General features: G+C 35.3%; 1 protein-coding gene across 2 annotated transcripts in view; it reads left to right on the forward strand.

Moving 5' to 3' along the window:
• Nucleotides 1-22,201, forward strand: part of GRM8 (glutamate metabotropic receptor 8) — a 306,092-nt gene that overhangs the window by 183,131 nt on the left and 100,760 nt on the right. For both annotated transcript variants that reach the window (XM_041405382.1, XM_041405383.1), the window contains exon 6: nucleotides 856-1,056. In XM_041405382.1, the coding sequence (XP_041261316.1) occupies nucleotides 856-1,056 (201 nt within the window). The remainder of the gene's footprint in view (nucleotides 1-855; nucleotides 1,057-22,201) is intronic.

The following is a 22,201-nucleotide window of genomic DNA, read 5'->3' on the forward strand; positions in this document are numbered from 1 at the left end:
TTGAGCCTTTAAAATCAGCATGTGAATTTCTATATAGGACATGGGATTTCATTTCGATTCTTTACTTAAAATATAATTTTTCTGATCTTTCTATTTAACAATTCCACAAAGTAATATCACCTATTAAGATAGAACTTCCCTTGTACTTGGATATAGATGATGAATTTGGGCAACCCTGCAGAATAAAAACTGTATGATGCATTGATTTGTTCTGTGCTCCCTCTAAAGGATAAATGTCCCTGTAGAAAACAGCACGGAGTACATGGTTCTCAAGATGAAGCATTATTCACTAGTAAATACAGGAAAATGTCGTAGAATAAGCAGTTTTCACTATGGAGGCAGATGGTCACATCACTTGACGAGCATTCAGCTTTTTTCCCTGAGATGTTTAAACAATGTTTATCAAACAATAGACAGGGATAAAAATCAAGGTAACCTTAAATTTATCTAAAACAGAACAGCAGACTGCTCTAGAACTGTCCTATAAATAACAATAAACAGCTCTTGGATGAAAATCAATAAGGTGGAAAGAGAATTTTTCTACTGGGTTGTAGAAATACATATATCTACATATCTTTTTCTTGTAATGAAAGGTTCTGTCCTCTTTCCTAGCCCGGAAATCAACATACTGTTTACATACATGGCAGAGTGTACAATGATCAGAGGCAAAACCAGATGGCCATATTTTTCCTTGTCTTGTTTATTTAGATGATGGATAGACGAATCCTGACTTTACCTGTCAATCCAGCTGTAATTATTTACATTCCAGCATGAATTTTTGCATGCAAGTGCTCATGCAGGTACACACTTGTGCACACACCAATAGAAGTAAACTCTTTTCTCTTTCTTCCACAGGCTTAGAAAGAATTGCGAGAGATTCAGCCTATGAACAAGAAGGAAAAGTTCAGTTTGTCATTGATGCAGTATATTCCATGGCCTATGCCCTGCACAACATGCATAAAGATCTCTGTCCTGGATATATTGGTCTGTGCCCAAGGATGAGCACAACTGATGGTAAAGAACTGCTTAGCTATATCCGGGCAGTAAATTTTAACGGTAAGTTACAAGTACTCTTTTTTTGCCCCTCTCTTCTTTAAATGTTCCATAAGTGACAAGTGGTGTTTTATTCTTTATATAGGATACTTCAAGGCACAGTGGAAAACAGGATTAGAAGCAGTTCTCATTTAATCAGAACTGTGAGTTTTTCCACCTGCTCTGAAACCTCCAGTGTATTTTTCATCTTAACATTTTTCATGCTAACATTAAGCTGCTCCCAAAAGAGGCAGATGTTAAAAATATGAATCTGTCGATCAAAATATTCCAGTGAAAAGCTGCTATTATGGAAACAAATTGAGGACTCATACAATCTTACTGCCAGAGTAAAAATCATTTGACAGTGGTTGCTTATGTGTTTGCAAGAGAAAGAATTTTAAAAATACCCTTTTGAAAATGTCCTTCTAAAATTAATTAATAATTTCCTACATAAGCAGATGATGTAATTACTTACTTTACATATTCAAATTTCAATTAGAACACTCACTAACAGTTCCAACTTCTTTTTCATTTGTTTTTGACTCGGTATTTTAATGAGCTTTAACTCAAGTACAATATCTATTTTTAAACAACACTACATAATATTCTGTGGAGCTGGGATCTGCTGCTGGGGAAATGTAGTTACAGGTGCTTATGCTGTTAACAGAAGAGGTCAATAACAAACGGGATTAATTGATGAATGTAGATTTGAAATGTATAGCACATACTTGATGGTGAAATAATATTGCCAAAACCCTAAATTGTTTCATTAGAAGTCATAACTATTATAGGCAATATTTGCCATTATTTTACAAAGAAATGGAATGATGTACTTTGCTCTGTTTTGGTTGGGATTTTTTCCTTACTTGGTGGTAATTCATGTACTACACATGCCTTCTAACTATGCAGAGAAGCACTCTCTATCACAATTTATTCCAATGATCTCAGCTGCAAGCAGTTTTGAAAAAAGCACAAGGTCATTTTCAATTTAACTTCTGAATGGAAGCTTTTTTTGCTTTAGGTAATACACCAGATCACTTGGTTGATACAAATGTTGGTTATAGTTCACAGTTTTTTCTTCCTATGCAATTTTAATGAAAAGGGAATCCCTGCCTCCAGGAATATAAAGTTAAAAGTCTAAATGATTCTTTAGTGATTTTAAAGAACACCTGGAACATAGAATGTTGCTGGAAAATGGGACATATTGTGATGATGAAAAAGGTAGGCAGCATATTGTAAGGTTTGCAGTGATAATTACCTACATTTCCAGTAGATGTGTTTCTGTTCTGGGTCTGTGTTGTTAAAGCACAAAGTGATCTATTTTCATTTGGTGAGCATGAAAGTTTAGCATAATAAAATAAGCTGTACATTTTTATATGGAAGCTTTCACTCCCTAGATAATTATATTTCATCAATACCTGTCACGATTTCTGTTGCTGACTCTAAGTACGGAAATAAACGGAGATGAAAGTATTCTGGACACTAAGAAAAATGTATTTGATTTTGAAACAGTGATTTACTGAAAGAGAGGGGGAAAAAAGCAGGAAGAAAAAGTAACATTTATTTGAGGTTAACTTCCTGTTCTATGGGATATGTTTAATATTCCCCGTACTAGGCTAGTCCACATTACGTAGCAGTGTGCCAATTGTTTGGGTGGGTTATATGCCCAAACATTTTATTTTCTGAGTCTTGCATTCAGAGGCATAAGAAGATGGTCTTAAGGACTTTGCCTTTTCCTATTAATCCACAATTCTTTTTCTTCAGGGCAGCACTACTGCTGTGTCTGACAGAGGTGAATATTTTACACAGGCTACAAAACTTCCTGTGCTGGGAGTAAAGAGTAATGCTGTGTGATGTGATGTACATCACTTTTGATGTGCATCCTAGCCTCAATCAGTAATAATATCTTATATTAAAAGTTAACTGATAAATGAAAGGAAAACCCTGGCTTTCTTAGCCATTCAAGATACCATTTTTCTACCCTAGCAATTACAGGAGCACAGCTCATCTGAAGCTGTCAAAGACTTCCACCTACTATACCGCTCTGCCTAGTTCAGGATCAGCATAATCAGGTTGTATAGGTCCATGCCCATTTTAAATAGCTACAGAGGTGGAAAATCCTCCAGAATTCTCTCTAAGTAGTCAATTACAATATATAATCATATTCACAGTAAAAAAAAATAATATATATATATATATCAAGAAGTAACTGGCATTTTTGAGACAGGCATTTTTTTCCTTTTCATCAGTATTAATTTCTCCAGATGATCCTACCCTTATGCATATTAAACCAACTTCTCACCTCAATTCAGTATATCCCTCTTCATTCATGTAGTAGTGAGAAGGTTCAAGTCCAGTTAATATGCTGACACATTCAAATTCATGGTTTGTACCTCACAAAGTGTGATCTATATTCTGAAGGACCTCTCTCTGTCTTATGGAGGGCATTTGCAAGGGTGAGAAAACACACTTTTTCCTGTTTATTGGAGTAACTGATTTGCTTTTGATTGCAAGAAATCTCTTTGAAGAGCATTTATTTTTGTTTACTTAGTTTATTTTAATTTAAAAATTATGAAGATTTGCTTCCCTGAGGGATTCATCTGTGTAATACTCCATGACACCTTCATGATTGAAGGGTGATCATAACCACCAGTGCACATTGAAATTATGTGATTGATAAGACATTTGTTTCTGCTTAAACATTCTTTCACTTGTATGCTAAATGGAGAAAATCTCATAGTTCATAATGATTTTAAATCGGAGAGAACTTGATTGGTAATAGAAATAAAGAAATTTATTTGCACTTAAGATGTGAGTTACTGCTGAGTGTGATTCCTGTTTGCCTGTGATTTTCACAGGAGAGCTAGGAAAGTATGGTCTCTAGACTCAATTTTCATTTATAATGAGCATTTTAAAATTAATTTAATTTAGTAGGAAAATAAACTTTTAACATGTAACTAGTACAGATTATTACTGTGTACATCTAAAGTGTTTTCAAATGAAAATAGAAAAGCAGTGTTTTGCGGTAGATTATACTTAGTACCTTGGGTTCTTGATGGTTACTTTTAGTAGACCATAACCAGCCCATCTGTTTCTTTGGTCAATGAATATATTCTTTGATTGACTTTTTAAAGTTTCTTGGTCCTATTTATCTTTTTCCTAGGCAAAGAGTGAATATTGTAATTTAAGATACTCTTTTAACAAGTTGCCACATTTGAAAGATTTTTGCTATCGCTTTTTGTATCCAAATGAGATATTTATGCAAAACTGATGTTTCGTATTTAAAGTTTTGTAAAGAGAAGAGTTTTTCTGTTAATTGGATTTATAAATGGTGATAAGCACAATAGTGTAATTGTGGCGTGATTCAATGTGCTCTTCCATCACATTACTCTAGTGTTCTCATTCTATTTAACTTCATTATTCTGTCTACAAAACAAGCAGGTGTTTTGTAAGAGCTTTTACTCTGGCAGGTGCTGAGTGCTTCATGAGAAGTGTTCTGTTGAATTCAACATAAGCGCTCATCAGTTAACAGGAACAGGACTTGAACATGCATTTGCAATGGATGGAAGTGTTTCAAAGGTGGTTTTGTTTTGATTTTAAGAAAAAGATTTATCTTTGTACTTCCTTCCAGGCAAAGAATTACAGCATGGATACAGTGCTATTTCTTGGATGGGAATAAAACTCTCTTTCTTCCCACCAACTCTCTTGTGTGTGTTTCTCTCTCCTCCCAAGCTCTCTCTTCATAGGCAGTGCAGGGTAGCTGTTTTTTGCCTACTTTTAGTCATATATTTGTATTCATATTTACATTTACAAAATTTAGAACTTTTAAAAATATATGTAACTCTGTAGCAAAATGTATTTACAGATATAACAATGTGAGTTTTAAACTTACAAAGGTAAGGGCAGCACTTGACCTCTACTCACATACTTGAAGAGAGACAGCTTACGTGTTTTGGTGGGCTATTTTTCCTGGGGAGTAATAGGGATATTTGGTAATTTGACTTTTTTTTTTATGCAAGCAGGGGTATTAGAGAATGGAGTAGAGCATAGGTGTGGCTATAGAGTGGCTCTCCTCTGCCATCAATACATAGGTAAATGTTGTCTGCTTCTTCAGGTGGTCACTGCCACATCACTTCCCTCTGCTAGTGAAGAAAATACTTGAAATATATTCTGAGTGTGTAACCCTTTCTTTTATTTTCTCTGGACAAAGTACAGCAAATATGTTGCTTTCTCACATTTTGTGACAAATCTACAATAAGACTGGAACAGGCTGCTTAAAAAAAGGTGTGGAATCTCCATCCTTGGAGACACTCAAAACCTGGCTGGACATAGGCAGCCTCCTCTAGCTGAGCCTGCTCTAAGAAGAGGGGTTGAACTAGGTGATTTCCAAAGCTCCCTGCCCACCTCAGTCTTGCTGTGATTCTATAACATTTTTGGGACTTGAAAGAAAGAAAAATACTATCACCTAACCCCGCTTTACAATGTTTTACTTTATTCTTCCGGAACTAATTTCATAGTCTGAGTGGACGAGAAACCCTTGCTGTTATTTGTTTTTTAGATATGTTAATTTAATGCCTTTGAGGAAAGATTAATTTTGGCTGAACACACAGAGACACACTGCAGCATTAACCCCATTTAAAAAGGGATTATCAAAAAAATTCATCCTGAAAGGGCAGAATAATACCAGAGAATGAGAATAAAAGAACAGAAGCTAGCAGGCGAATTCAAAATAAGGTGTCAACTAAAATAAAAATTAATGATCATTCTACATTGTAATATATTTTTTTGAGAAGATAACATCTATACAGAACATTTAAAGAAACTCCAGAAGAATGAGATTTTTCATAGAGAATTTTGAACCCTCTAGAGAATCATTATTGTGGAATCAGCTGTTTAAAAAATTAATCTTCTTCTGCTATCTTTTGAAGTTGCTAAGACATCAATCTATGCAAAACTCTCTTGGCTTAATATTCAGCTCAGACTGTTTTAAATGTTTTCTTCAAGAAAGCTGACACCTCTCTATTCTTTTACAGAGTACAAAATTTGCATTCTCAAATCATTATTTATCATTAAAACAGAAGCTTTAAAATTGTGCGCTTTCAGGCTGATAAGTTTTGACGTTTTTTGAGGCATTAAGCACAATAGAACTAAATGTCCCCCTTAAAATGTACTGGTGCTATACTCCTCACTCAGGTTTTTAAAATTCCTCCTCTCAAGTCTACAGCTACCTATAGAGCAAAAAAAAAAACCTTTTAAAAATAGTTTAAATTGGTCATGTCTTGCATTTTTTTGCAAGTTATGAGTTCTTATAGGCAGCTCATAATTTAGAACTTCTTACTGTCAGAAACACTTAGTATCAGAGGATGCCACTGGTACCCTATTCTGATAGGGTCGAAAAACTGTCTAACTATAATGTGAGATAATAGCAGATGAAAGATCAGATATGAATAAATAAGATTAACAATGAGTTGGGAAGGGCAGAATGCTGCTGACCTTGCTAGGACTCACTCTGGTAGCAAATCTAGTTTTACTAATCTGTACTGTGTTAAAAAAATAGATACAGCTTTCAGTTGCAGAAGTGGGAGTGGCAGGGGGAATGTCTGCTGGAGTTTTCTTAAGATCTGTGATGTTTTTTTGTGTCATACCTACATTGCATGTCATAATTCTATGTAAATTTTTTAGAAATCTTGGTAGTACAGAGAAATGTTTGAAAACATGGCTAAAGCTTAAAGAAACATAGACATGAATTCATAAAATTCAATTCAAAATTCTTTTCATGTACTTTTGTCATAGTTTCACAGGCGTCTGACTTGGTTTGGAAATGCATTGGGAACTAGGGCACACCACTTGTAACAAAGAATCCTGATGTCCAATTTCTTGAGCCTTTACGTTAAATAAAGTAAAGAGTTGTTACCAGTGTTAACTTATTATTGGGAATTAACAGGGAATGATTTCAAATTAATTCTGCTTTGGCATGCTAATTATTTTAATGGAATTAATCCAGGTGGCTGTACAAGAAACCAAAATTGCAGAGTGATCTGAATCACTCTTAATGGATTTAAGTAATGTAAGGCCATAATGTAAGCAGGCTCAGCAAGCAGAGCTTGGAGCTGCTGTGATTCTGAGGTGCACCACGAATCCATGTGATTAAAATCAGTGATTAAGAAAATTATTGGTGTGAAATTAGAATGTAGAACCTAAAAGCAAGTTCAATTTATAGCTGTGCTTTTGCTTATGTACAGATCTTAAGTACTGATTAATTGAGCAATATATATGCTCCACATGCAAAATTCATGATGCAGAACTTGACTGAGGTCAATTCTGTTTTGAGAAACAAGGTCTAATTCATAAGGTATTTTAATAATTAATATGTTAGGGAAAGTGATAAAGGATTTACTCTCATTTACTTTTACTCAATGAAAATTGATTTGCATCTCCTGATAGGTACAGATATCCAGATATATCCTTTCTACTATGATCAAGTGAAAAACTCAAGCTATAGCAAAGAGGCTGAACAAATTAACCCTTGTCATTCCAAGCAAAAATGTATCTGCATGCAAAGAAATTATGGGTTTTTTTTACCTTTTAGTCTGTGTTAGAAACAATACAGTTTCAGTTCTGTAGCATTTTTAAGCCCTTCTGATACCCTTACCTTTATTAACAGGAAGAAGGCCTGACACATGTTTTGAGGAAAACAATGCCTTGGAAAGCTTCCTAACTTGAATATTTAAATTTAAAATCTCTTCTTAAATCTATCAAATCAAATTAGATGTTTGTACAAATTTCTAATTTTCCTCACTTGTTGATTTATGACCTGTTTGGTAATACAGCTGTTCTGCAAGCCATCAGGACAGATGTGAGGGGAAATAGATTGGTTTTAATACCTCTGTAACTGAATAATATAAGCCTTTTTATTTTCTTACAACATTTACTTAAAAATGAAATAACACACATTAGAGAGAATATAGAAGAAAAAAAGGAAAAAGTTTTTTTGATGGCATTTGATAGTATAAAGAAGTTGCATTTATAAATCATTTATGTAAACAGCAATCTATCTATATGATCTAAGCGAACTAGTAATGGTCTATAAATGATAAACTCCAAAAATAGAGTAATTATTTTGGAGAATCACTGTCAGTGAAATTATCTTGATAAATCTTACATTCTAATATAAAGAGAAAAATAAAATTTCTTTATATTAAAAGGAATGGCAGTGAAATGAGGGAGATGTACTCAGCAGTAATCAATCAAGTTCAGGTGCATAATCAAAGAAGAACTGCATTGAAGAGCAAGTTAGATGTGTTAGACTCTGTTACCAGATGTGACCTTAAGCAAAACTGGGGAGAATCCGAGGAGACTGAGCAAAGTGTTCAAGAGGAAAGAGACAGGATTCAGTTCATCCCATACAGGCCAATTGGTTTCCTTGTTTCAGTAGCTGGTGAATTCCAGTGTAAGTGTCTTGTTCTTCATGTAACTGGGAAAGGCTCGTACCTCTCAAGGCTACCAGAGACAACCTGTCCATTTGCCTTTAGGCACCATAGACACGCATCTGTGTTTTCTGCAGTCAGCTGTGAGTTAGAGGTTTTCGCAATGGCTGGTTAAAGAATATCTAATAGTATGAAATATTAAGTATGTGGAAGACAGTGTATCTTAGGAGCTTCTCTAACCCAGCAATGGAAGTATTTATTATTATTTCTGAGGATTAGGGTATCCCATAATTTTGGCAACATGGCATATTATGTTTTATGTTGAAGAGATTGGACAAAAAATGTTGTGTCTGTTCCTGAGTACTCTTTTGTATTCACAATTCTAGGTATATGCTGACTTACATATCAACAATATACATATAACAAATGTTACATATCTCCTTGTAACATTTTTCCACATGTTTTAACTTAAAGTGAAGAAGGATTTGGAGTTGCTCAAGAAATTTGTAACTAGAATTTAACAATATAAGAAATTATAAAGAAGTCGAAAATTTATATATTCAGGTTAAATTAATCAAGGAAAAATGTTCTTAGAGGATGATTGCAATAATTTTATCTTTAATCTGTGATCTTGTACTACAAGAACAATCACATTCAAATATCATTGCAGTCAGAAATTTATTCTAGTTACTGCTGTTCAGAAGTTTACAATGCTTGGAAGAATTAAAACCCAATGAGCCAACCTGAATGCTGTGAGATCATGAGTATTTAACTGAATTGAATTGACTCACCCTTTTTATTTTACATTCTGAAATGGAGCAACGTCATCAGTTTGCACAAATATTTCTTGAAAAGTGGTTGTTAAGTTTTATCTGTTCATTGTTTAGTTGAAAAAAGGAAGAAGTCTATATTCTAACCAGAAAATCTCAGAAATATTATGTTTATCAGCACTAGATTTATAAAGCTTCAACCATACTTTATTAGATAGAAAATTTAATGTTTGTTTTACTGGGTCCGGAATACCAGTGTTTGTCAACCATACTGGACATCAGCTATAGAAAAGTCATTACTTAACAAGCTCTAAAGGATTCTTAAAAAGATAAGTAAACCCAAAATCCACGTCAACTGGCAAGCAAACAGATAGATTAAAAATTTGGATTTAAAATTATTTATTTTTACTGTGGGTATCATCTAGTCACTTAGATGTGTCTTTGAGTTTGGCTGTTGTACTTGCTCTGTACTGGAAGATAGTTCCTAAGAGTTTGGAAAGCATCCTAAAAACACAGAGGTTACCTGAGCTGTCTGAGGAATACAAAATATCTTGAGATGATAGATGTGCTCTATGCCACATATGTTTATTTTCAGGAGTAGAATAGCAGCACAGTGTCTTTGTACTGGTTTAGAGCGAATTTAGGGATGGAACTTTCAAAAGGGGTCCCTCAAGAAGGCAGATTGAAGTGGCCCCGCCCGCAACTGGTTTGGGAGGTAAATCTCCTATGGGAGAAGTAGAAAAAACTGTTTATTTAAAAAAGTATTCCCAAACATGAGAAAATGAATAATATTAAACAATGGAACTTCTCATTGTTCTGAAGAGATGGCAAGTTCAGAGGGAGGGTCTTTTCTGTGGGCTGCAGCTCGGCTTGCTCAGTCTCCTATCAGTCCCTCCGGCGCTGGAAATGCTGCGCCCTGGCCCCGCTGTGCCACTGGCGTGAGATCCCTTTTTTTTCTGGGTTTTCAGTCTAGAGCAGGGACAAGCAGTTCCAGGAAAAAGAAAAGCCACATTCTGGGAAACTCTTCTGTCTCAGCTAGCTAAAAAAAAAAAAAAAAAAATAGCTAAAAGCAAAGGAGAGCTCTTTCCTGCTGTCTGTGCTGAAGACAACATGCACTGAGAGAGAGAGAGTTGAAGCTCTTATCTCTGTGTTTTTGAATACAGCTGCAAAAATATTCCACTGCTTTTCCTGCTCCACCCTTTCGCTCTCCAATCTAATCTTAAAAGCATGAAACTCAATATGTAGCATAAGCAAAACAGACAACTGGGGATACAAACATCATAAAATCACTCTAAGACACACAGTAAAAGATAATCCTTGACATTCACTAAGGGAATATTTCCCTGGAAGCTGTATGTTTTTCAGTTGTAGGACAAGAGAGTTTGTGCTTACTTGTGGCAGGCAGAGGATAGAGTTTGTACAGACTTGGTGGAAAGGAGGTAACTATATATCACCCATGCACTGTACTCTGCTGCCTGCTCAGAATTTCGTTTTTCTCAAGGTTTGCCATACATATACTCATCAAACTCTTTAAAATGAGAAAAAATGCAAAATTCTGTATCTTATGGAGACCTAAGTAATAGATTTCTTTCTTTTGACTGTAAGGCCAAGAAAACAGATACAATCACAGAAGACAGATTATTGCTCACCCTGAACTCCAGCTGGATCAATGTTTGATTTCCCTGTGTAATTCTTCAACTACCCGAGGACTACCCTGGACTTGCTCCAATATGGCTTGATCCTGATTCAGAGTCAGAAAGCTATTGGCAGTGCTCCTGTGTCACACATTATCACATTTTATAAATATATCCCTGGGTAGCATCAAGTTGCAACTCATAATATGGCCAGTTATGGTAGCTGTGTCCCACTTTTTTGGAATGATTATTATGCATTTCAAGGGAAGGCAAAAATGATATATAGAACCTCAAGTCATCATCTGCATGCAGGATATGCAGCTACAGGGCAGTTAGACTCCTCAAAACATGCCAGACTGTGCAAACTTGAAAGGCTTGTTTAGTGCGGTCTCTGGTGTGGCTCTCCAAGTCCTACCCAGATATCTGAAGAGAAAGCCTCAGGATATTAGAGTCCACTGCTTATCATGTTAGAGAAAAACAACTAAGGGTGCTTGAAAATAATCCTTATATTGACATACAGCCACTGCGGGAAGGTTTCTGCCAAGCCAGCTGGCTTTTAAAGGCTCCAGCTTTTGATAGTTACAAATTGTTGTATTGATCCTCCTTTATGCATGGACTAATTGCAGCTTAAACTCTGATAATTTTTTCTGTTTGTCACTTCCACCGTTTTACCAGCAAGGGATATTGTTTATGCACAATGTGCTTAGGCAATGTTTCTTTCTTCCGCGGGCATAAAACGCACATGGTTTTAATAAGTTTCTTGTTTTAATGAGTGAGTTCTTCTAAACCTTGTATAGTGAAACAGAAAATTCTGAGCAATGTGTGAAATAAAGAAAGTAATGTTCAAACAGATGTTCCTAAACCCAAGTTGTTAATTCAAGCTCCTAATGCATACATCAATTTGCGCAGCAAATATGAAGGGCTAAAGTGTGGTTTAGCTATAGTGCTTTAGTGAATTATTGCATCATATATGGACACAACTGACTGCTGTGTTTGGGCAGGGCTTCCTTGTGCCAAGGTACTGCCATGGCAGCAGAGCTGAGCTGCCTCCCTCAGCATCCAGGATCCCTGTGAGTTTGTTGCAGCATTTCTCTTGATTTCTGTCCAGAGGGGACAACTCAGATCAGAGAAATAGGCAAAAAATAAGTGTGCCTCTCCCTCTTGGATCCAAGCTGCAATGTGGGTGAAGAAGAAGCTGTGTGTCTCACTGGCTGGGCTAAGGAGTCTCTTAAAAGGGAAGTGTAAATGCCTGTACTTCAGTAAATTAGAGATGCAAATTGGTGCCACATGGACAATTCTTAGATAATTAAATTCAACTCAGATCTTGGTCACTAAAAATGTCATCTGTAGCCTGGCTCTTCCTATTGTTCCTTGTCTTGTAAAAATGTCATTCTGTTTTATATAGATGATTTTGAGATTGTGAAGTCCTTGGAGTCTGTGATAACACAGACCTTGTAAATGTTGATGTACAGTGGCTAAATGGGAGGTGATCAAAAAAGGGAATAATTCTCATGAGGTTCAGTTTCTTCCAAGATTACACACAGATCTTTTATTAAGGATCATATATGAAAAATTAACACAGATGTGTCTACCTTTATTTTCTTGGTTTTGTATGTCCTTCTGGCACTTTGAAAGTTGTAAAAATGTCTATAAATTCTCTTAGATTTTCTTCCTTGATACTGATACAATTGCTTCTTTGTCTTCCCCCAGAGATCCCTCTGTCAGAATCAATAACAACCAGATCAATGAAAAAAAATTCTGAAAATGTAAATCTTTGATCTTTATGGTCCTGACTTGATAATGCTTTCTAATGAAGTATTAAATAGGTATGAGCACACATCTTGGTATGAATTGCTGGACAGATATGTAACAATAGGGTTTCTGGGTAGGGAAATGTTGAAGGATGACGAAACCTGACAATAATAGAAGTCTGTGGAAAAAGCACTGAGGGTGAGAAAAAATGAACATGATTCCTATAGAACAGGGTCAAAAACCTGTGCCTGCACCATATGGTTTGTTGCTAGGAAATGGAAAGCAAATAAGGTTAGGCACAGAAAAACAGAAGGGCTTATAACTTCAGTAGATTGACGTACTACAAATATTGAACAGTACATAGATTAGAGACAAGAACTACTTACTGCTTTTTTTTGTTGTTTTTCTCCATGAGAAATAACAGAAACAGTACAGAGACATGATGATGTAGGTGATAAAAGGTGCAGTTTTTCTTAGTGCTGTGAAAGGTCATAGCAAAACCACTATGATGTGCTAGGTTTGCCTTATTTTTTGTGTGTCATGCAACTAGATAACGTGGAAGAGGGGACAAGTACAGAAATTGAATAATACAGGAGCATGGAGGCTTTGGCTATTCAAATAGCCAAAGAGTATAGGAATAGAATTCAATTTGTTTCACATTAGATGTGATGAGTGCAGCTGTCTACACATGAGCTAGTTGATTACAGAGCTTTTAGAGTGAATGGCGAGAAAGTCATTTAGTGGGGCATGGTTTGCCTCATCATTTAATTCTCTAAAATATGCCAGATGAATTTCTCTGTATAGATGCCTCTAATGACAACAGAGAAAATCTATGAAACCCTATGAGTTATTTATTTACAAAAACAGGTGAAAGGACTGCAATATTATTCTGATTTTTTGGAGAAAAAATGAGCTGAAGGATAGAAGCTAGGAATAAAGTGATGAGTTTTTATTGTAAATCACCTGAAAGATGTCTGCCAAATAAAAAAAGAAATGGCAGGAACTTAGAATATATGCAAAAGTAATATCATAACACTATTTGCAGAGAGATATTAATCTAATGATGAGTAACAAATGCAGTAATAATAACCATAAATTATATATTAATAAAATTAGACTATTGTTTATGTCTGCTTTAAAAGCAAAGGAAAAGCAATCCACATGGAATCCTTCCGTGCATGCACAGAGATTGTAAAGACTAATTAAGACATAATCAAGTGCTAAAATCTCCTTACAGACAAAATTGTTCATCTTGAAGAAGATTGTTTAATTGCATCTTGTGAAACAAGATTTTAAATTATACCAGTATGAAAACACCTTTAAAACTGAAAATAATCTGCCGTTTGCAAAGCTGACAAAGGGAAAGGAAGATGAAAAAAACAGTTTAGGAAAAATGAAAATAAAATTAGTTATAAAAAACCTACCAAAACTGGTGGGAAGAATTGGTGGATAAAAATATGTAAATGCAGACATTTGTGTGTCTGTAATACATTTAGAAAAGTAATTCTGACAGTAAGTGACAGAGGTTGACAAAGCTGGGGAACAGAGCATTAAAGAAACAAAAAAGAAATGCTTAGGAGCAAGCAACAGTACTTACAAAGCTATTTATTATTTGGAACTTAAGCATACTGGAGAAGTCACCTGGGGAAAAGGACTGAGTGTGGTAGAGGAATGTTCTTCTGTTTGATTCTGGGGGCTCTGGGGAACCCAAAGAGATAATGTTATTTTTCAGTTGTCATTTGTCAATTTTTTGTTGCTAAGAAAGGGAGGAACTTTGATAATCATGGCTAGAGAAATGAGATGAGGAAATGAATTCTATAATTCATTGTTCTGTAGCATCCACCCTTTCCATCTTTACAGCATCTCTCCACACAGTGCAAAATGACCAAGCATTTCCAAGAAAAAAATGCAGCATATTCTAAGAAATATATGTAAAATCATTTGGTATATGAGTGAAAAAGAAATAAGAATGACAATGTGTACAGAAAGCTGGATGCTAGATTTAGAAGAGATTAATTAAAATGTTTAATGACAGCTTGTCTTTCCTGGCTTTATATGATGGCCTATCCAGGGATCTGAGGAGATCTATATAAAATCATTGCAAGATTTAGTGCTCTGGCATTCTAATAAGGAAGGTCTACGCAATAAGACTGGAGAAAAGTTTGCATAATATAGTGTATCCCAATGTAATTATATTAGCGATTAAAATAATTTTATGACATTACAAAAGTAGATTATAAATCCTTAATTTGTCTGAAGAAAGAGACTGAAGAGAAAGGCAGGACTCTAGTGTGAGACTTATCTGAACTGTTGCACATTTTCTCTTCTCTTGTTTCTAGAAACACCAGCACTCTGTACTCGTAGCAAAGTTCCTGTTATTAGCCTGTAAATGCCTCAGGATACACATATAATCTTACTTTTACTGCCTCAGTCCTACGATTACCCAAATTCTGCCATATGGTGTTTAATCTCACTCCATGTTACCAGTGTATCCCATCCATATGAATGCTATTGTTGCATTTCTTTAGAACATATATGTCCCAAAAAGACATTTTTTTGCCCTTGAGGGCATATTCACTGGTGAAAACACTAACATTTTCCAAAACAGACTCTGAAGAGCTGCACAGGGAACCTGCCAATACCAGGACACTTTCAGCACAACCCGTTTGATCTCCTTTTTGATCCACTTTATAGTCCGGCTTGTGATCCCCATCTTTTCAATTTTAATCAGTCATCTCCTATGGAATACATTTCTGAAATCCAGAGAGATTGTATCTGTCAGGCTTTCCTTGTAAATAAGTAAATAATGTCTGTCAAAGGAAGACACCAGGATTTTTGGCATGATCCATTTCTGAAAAATTTATGTAGCTTTTATCCTGATTTGCATTTCTGTCTGTTTCGTCTACAGAGATTTCTGTATGGATAGAATAACTATTGATCATGAAAATATAGCCTGAAAAAGCACATCAATAAAGTATAAAAGGAGGAATTAAGAATCTGTTTGAAGAAATAAGAGATTTACTTGTAGATAAGTGATTTTGACACAAACCTCATTCTAGGTTTTGTGTGTTCAGGGTTGTCTCTGGACAATACCCTGGAATTATTTTGGGAATCCAGTCAAACAATATGTCAGGAAACCTAACCTCAGTGGTTTTTTTTTCAGAGGACATCAGGCAATAAACAAGGTTTTCTGAAGCACTAATTTCAGAGCTGACTCTGCCTGTTGGCAAACTGGATTTAACTAGTGGTATCTGGAGACATGTTAATGAATTTCAGATTAACACAAGTGCTAAACCTACTGCCATAATTAAGAAAGGCCTGCCAATCACTGCCTCATTTGCACTGGCACAATTTATTCTGTAGATTTCTGTTGCAATATTATCATGTAGTGAGGACAGCAATTAATTACTAAATGAATCCTAAAAGAGCAGTTCACAGGAATAAGAAAAATGACTATCAAAAGTTTTTTGCAGCCCATTCTGCTGTGTATATCCTAAAGTTACATAATTTTTGTGCAATTTTCCACATTTACCTGTCCAATCTCATTCTGGGAAGCATGTATTTTCAAAAGTAGCGCTTCTGAAAAAATTTGTCTCTTTTAATTGAAATTACTTTTCTTTTAATTAGAAAATACCTCCATCTGTAACATACAAGATCTGTGAAACTGTAATAAAGGTTTCCACTCTCTCTGTGTTACATGCATTTTTTTCTTAATTTCATTGGACCTGCTACATGTATTGTATTTTCTGCTTCTTCCTCTGTTTGCTCAACTGAAACTGCAGGAGTCATTGTAAACTTAATTTGATATTATCTACGTTTTATGCACTTCTAAAATTAGAAGAAAATTACTTATTAGTTTCTAATTACAATCTAGAGCTGCATTTTTACAAAGAGATTTGTTTCCATTTACACATATCTGCAGCTATTTAGTTAATTAGTCAACCTTACTTCTAAAGAGGAAGTATAAATTTCCATGCCAGCTCCCCTCTACTTGGTGGATGGCCCCTCAGTAAGGGACCTGCAGAGATGCACCATCATCCCGTGGGAGCTGGTATTGGATGTGCTGGGGTATCTGCTCTGGTGTGTGCTGGGGATGTGCTGTGTCACTCCCCCCACTGCCGCACACGAATTCTCTTCTCAGCAGCAGGGTTTGCAGAAGGCTTTTGCACATCATCTGCAGAAAATGGTTCTCTGGGAACTTCAGGCTGGGCTGGCCCTTAAGCTCACCTCTCCCAGCATCTGCTGAAAGGATACTTGTCTCTCCTTGCTCAAAGCTCAAAGCACCCTTTGATCATGAAGAGTCTCTTTACAAGCTGCTGGGAGTCACAGGCCCCGTGGCTGCTTTTTCCTGATGAAGCAGGTGTCCTGCAGGAGCTCCCAGAAATCCCTGGCTATCCCAGAAGGGGTTTACAGGCTATACACAAGCAGAACCCTAAAAACACTAAGCAACCTGCGGTGTCTGATGCCTGCCTCTGTTAGCTCTGTTTTCCTTGTCCTTTTTGGTCCCTTAGCTGTTTTTCTTTTTCCACTTAAAATAGATGAAAAAAGAAAGTGGTATCACTTCTTGTATTTGATTTAAGCCGCATCTGTGTTACTGAAGCATTTGAGTTTTCCATGTATATGAAGAGGACATGGTAATTACTGCCTCTAGAAATTACAGGACATTGCTAAATGGACTTTTCCTTACATGAAAAAAAACCTAACTCACTCTTCTCTACTATCAATAGTACCCTTATTGACAAGGACAGAGGTCTTATGCTAAAGGAACAACCAGGTAATATACATAAAGATATTCAGATTTTTACCTATTATATATTTCTGATGAAATGTTGAGACACAGCAGTGCTAGTATACAGTGTCATTGTTGTGCAGTTCTTGAGTGTTACAGTGGTATCATAATAACTTATTTCACATGGTAAATCTCTTAACGAAAGAGAAGAAAAATGAATTTCAAATTTTTCTTGAGGAACACCAAATAACATATAATCAGATTTAAAATCCATGTTATAACCTTTCATTTAAGCAAGCACTTAAGAATCTTCTTAAGGCATAAATTGTAGTTAACAAGTAAGCCATCTATTTACTGACTGAATTTAGTGGCATTATCTCTGTAAAGTTATGCAAGTGTCTTAACTGTATTGTTAGTGGCCACCTTAATGGAATTGTAAGTAGCACTCAGCTGGCAGAAATGTGATTAAGATGCATTGTAAGCATGATAATAACTACTTTTGACACCAAACAGAAATAAATTTGGTGATACAAGAGGTTTTCTGGAGGCAATGATCTGAACATCTTTTCTTTCAGGAAGTTTTAAGGAACAAAAGAGATATGTATAAACAGTAGAGAAGACACAGAAGTGGTAGAGATCATTAAATGGTTTCAATTGACAAAAACAACCTTTTTTAAAAAATGTGTCATCTGCTCAATATTTACAACTAAAGAACTTCAGTCAGAGTTAAAATGATTCCCTTTTATTAACTTGCTTGAGGTTCTGAAATGACAGGTGCTGACCGCTGAACAGAATTGTACTCATTTGCTGTTAAAGGACAATGAGGTTTCCAGAGTCAGAACCATCAAAAGCAGGAAGAAAGAGTAGAGGGCCCAATAAAAGAGGGAAGGAGGGAAAGCAGGAGCTGTAAATCACTGTTGCTGCTTTGAACAGCCTGTCTTATGGCTCCTTACCCACTGCAAATCTGGCATTGGCACTGCAGTCAAGACTTGACAGTTTCAGATGTTCTTGGATATTTTGTGAGTCACTGTTATCTGCAGGCTTGAGGAGTTAATCTTCTGAAAGAGGACATGGGCTCTATTGTTGAAAGAGAGAACATCAAACTGGTATCTTCATAATGCTTAATATTTGCTCGGCTTTATATAAAGACTTAATAACTTAATGTTTATGAAAGAGTCACTTAAACACATTAAAAAAATAGAAAGATAACCAAAAAGATGGCATAATTAAATTTAAAATTCCTATTGATTTCAGATGTATGATCTTCGGCCTTGAGTTCTAGTGCGAAATTAAATCACTTTTGCGCAGACTTACATATTTCCCCTGGGCTGACCTCAGACATAGAAGTGTTTGAGTTAGCAGTCTGGTTATGACTGAATTCTCATTCAGAATCACTTTTAAAACTTGTCAGACAGGTTTCTGCAGGTGATAATGTGAGAACTGAAGTATTTCTTTTTCCCTTCCAGCCACATAATATTGTGAGTTTCTGAATATTTAAAACTGAAAGAAAAAAGAGAGTTTGGGTTGTGTTTAGCTTTCTTTTTTATATTGGTTGGTTGGTTTGAGGATTTGTTTTTGCTTGTTTGATTTTTCTTGTTTGTTTCTCTCATTTTAATGGAATCAGTATTATAGTACATTAAGCAGTAATGTGTGAATATGAGTCTAAAGAAGAATGACATTTTTAACTGCTTTACTAGAAGCCTGCTATATGTGATTTTGAATTCACATCATTACTCCTCACATCTATGCTTAAAATTCAGACACTCATTTCGTGATTTTTGTAGTTTCAGACCTTGAGTGATCAAGTTTCACCACAAGCCAAGCGTAATTTATGAGTTTATTTTAAACTCAAATCCACAGGGGACAAAAAAATGAGCTTTTGCTTTCTTATTATTCCTACTTTTTAATATTTTTGATATATCATATTGCCCCTCAGTCTCTTCTTCTCTTGACCTAACCAGCCTGCTTTCTTTAACAACTTACTGAAGGTTTTCTATATCTTCTCTGGAGTTTCTCTTGTTCCATATCTTTCCTAAAATGCTGTTCTCAAAATTGGATGTAATATTCTACTGAAGGTCTTGCTTGTATTGGATAGGATGGAAGAGTTTGTAAAAATAATCTCTATAAATTTCAAAATTTCATTTTTACATAAAATGTAGTGTTTAGTTTGTGACAGAGCCACTGGCACTAATGGGATACTGTTGCTCTCTGCCAGTTGTTTCCCTTCTGCAATGAACTGGTTAATTTTTCTACAGTGAAATGCAGCTCTTCCCCTTTTTCTACTTTATTTTCTTCAGACTTCAGTCTGTTGAGATTAATTTGGAACATTGCATTTGCAGCTCTCTCAGCATGGTGTCTGTCAACTTTGGGATGCAATAACCCTACTTTTGATTTCTTTATCTAAACTATTAAAGAATGTAATGAATGCACTCCGACCCCTGTGGAACAGTACTGCAAACCCTTGTCCAGCCTGACAGTGACAACAACACTCCCTGATTCCATCCAGGGAGTGTTTCCCTAGCTTGCTTATCAAAAGGTCATGAGAGAGAGCATTGGGCAGCTTTCTAAAGGGAAGCACAATGACAGTGTGACTGCTTTCCTGTATGCAAAAGGCCTATTATGCCATCATGAGGAAAAATAAAATTATTTGGACATGGCTTGTTCTTGATGAATCCACTGTCACTTCTACTCATCTTCACAACTGTCTTATCTTGTAAGTGCTCAAACAGTGTTTGATTATTTCTTCTACCACTTTTAAGGAACTGAAATTTAACTAACTGGCCTTGAATTTCATGGCTTTTCTCTCCTTCTCTCGCTTTAAAATAAGAACTATGTTTACCTATTTCCATTTTCCTTGAATTTTATCTTCTCTCTGTCCCTATTAGGAATTGTTTCTTAATGAAGAAAAGTGTCATTGGTTAAAATTTGCTAAGATCATTAAAATCCATGAGAGCTGTCATTATTACATTAAAACTCATAATTGCCTTGTAGTTGTATAAAGTGTGCCCTTAAGAAATGTGGGTAAAACTTGGAGGCGTGAACTAATGTCTCTATTCTGTATAACACGTTTCTATATATCATAAATTATTTGGAAAATCTAGAATTGTTTTAGAACAATATAATATTTAGGAGAAATCTAAGAATCATGGAAGATACAGTAAAAGGGCCAACGCCAAAATGCTCTATCCTTGCAACACTAAGAAAGACATTTAAGGTGTGATCTTTAAAAAGGCAGAAACATCTGCTGTTCTCATAAAACTATCATCAGTTTGCTTTTTGTGACCAACAGTTTTGAAACTGTTCCATGAGAAAACTTTTTTCTCAGTCCTTTCCAAAAGATTTCAGTGCTAATTTGCTTTTCAGATTCTCTACAGAGAACTACCAGAATATTCACATTTAAGCCTGAGAAGTGGATAATACAGGATAATAAAAGGCTCTGCAATGGTCCCTATGGACTAATTTTTTATGGCATGTAATAAAAATAAATAATATTTCTTGAATAAAATTTATTTGATTATTGAGCAAGTAGTCTAAAATGTAATAATTTGATAACATTATGAGAATAGAATTAAAATATTAAATTTATTCATCAGTAATTAAAACAGAAAACAAAGCAAGGTTGGTAACAGACATTCTGAGAGTACACCGAGTTAACAAATGACTGAAATGATTAACAGCACCTGGCCAGTGCTGTCATACTGCATCTCTACAGTGTTCTCAGGTACTGTTTGGAAACATATTCACTGCAGTATTTCAAGTGGAATTTAGTAGGAATGAAAAATAAGATTTCAACCAGAATTTTCTTTCTTTGCTGTGGAACATTGCTCCTTTTCAACAGTGATGCTCAACAATATTTTGAGGCAAATTGATAATGCTAAATGATCATATGAATTCATTAAATTACAAATCTGTCTAGTATAGAAGATCAACCAACCAACCAACCAATCCTACATAATGAACCTACATTTATTTTAAATCCTAAATTTCCTTATTAGTTGCTCTTCACTATTGCAAGTCCTATGTTGGTAAATTCTTTTTATGTTTCTTGTGGTTGAAAAAGAGAAAATTAAATAGGAAAGGGGAAAAAAGGGCATTATTATTATTCATATATTATTATTATCATTATTATTACTATTATTATTAACTTTTATAATCAATTCATGAGATGAAATCATTGATATTAATACCTTTGTCAGAAACAGTTTACATTACAAATTCAGGACCTTTCTGGCTTAGGAATTTTAATATAGAAGATCAGACCCTAATTGTTCATGTGCCTGTGTGATAAGGGGTGGAGGTTGGTCCTGGTGGGTGGGAAATTCATCCTATTAACAATATTCAAGATAACTGAAGATTTCTATTTGTCTAGATGATGTTTGACTAGAATTTGATGTAAGTGTCTAACATCTGAGCTTTCAGAGAGTGTTCAATGTGAATTAGCATGACTGGGTTTTTGTGAAACCTTCCATGTGAAATGTTTCCTAGGCTGTCATCCTCATGCACTAGGAATTGAAGCTGAGTACCTTTGCAATGTACAATAGATTGTCTTTAAATACCTTTTTATTTCTGTATCTCATTTTCATCCTGTTAGTTTTCTCTAAAAGTCAAAAACCTTCTATCTCTGCAAAGGGAGAAGAATTAAAAAGAAAACAGAAAGGAATGAAACCTGGTTTAATTGTAGGGCTGAAAAGTGCTTCAGATAAATTTTGGAGCTGCAAATTATTCTTAGGTGGATGTTTTAGGAGGGTTTGCTTGCATATTGTCTTTTTTGGCAGAATTATTATAACAAAATAACATATTGGATTTCTGTAGGAAGCACTTTATAATAGGTTCACTTTTACTGTTGAGCTGATAGCA

The sequence above is a fragment of the Onychostruthus taczanowskii genome, unplaced genomic scaffold (assembly GCF_017590055.1).
Source record: "Onychostruthus taczanowskii isolate IOZ18803 unplaced genomic scaffold, ASM1759005v1 scaffold23, whole genome shotgun sequence".
NCBI classification, from domain to species: domain Eukaryota; kingdom Metazoa; phylum Chordata; class Aves; order Passeriformes; family Passeridae; genus Onychostruthus; species Onychostruthus taczanowskii.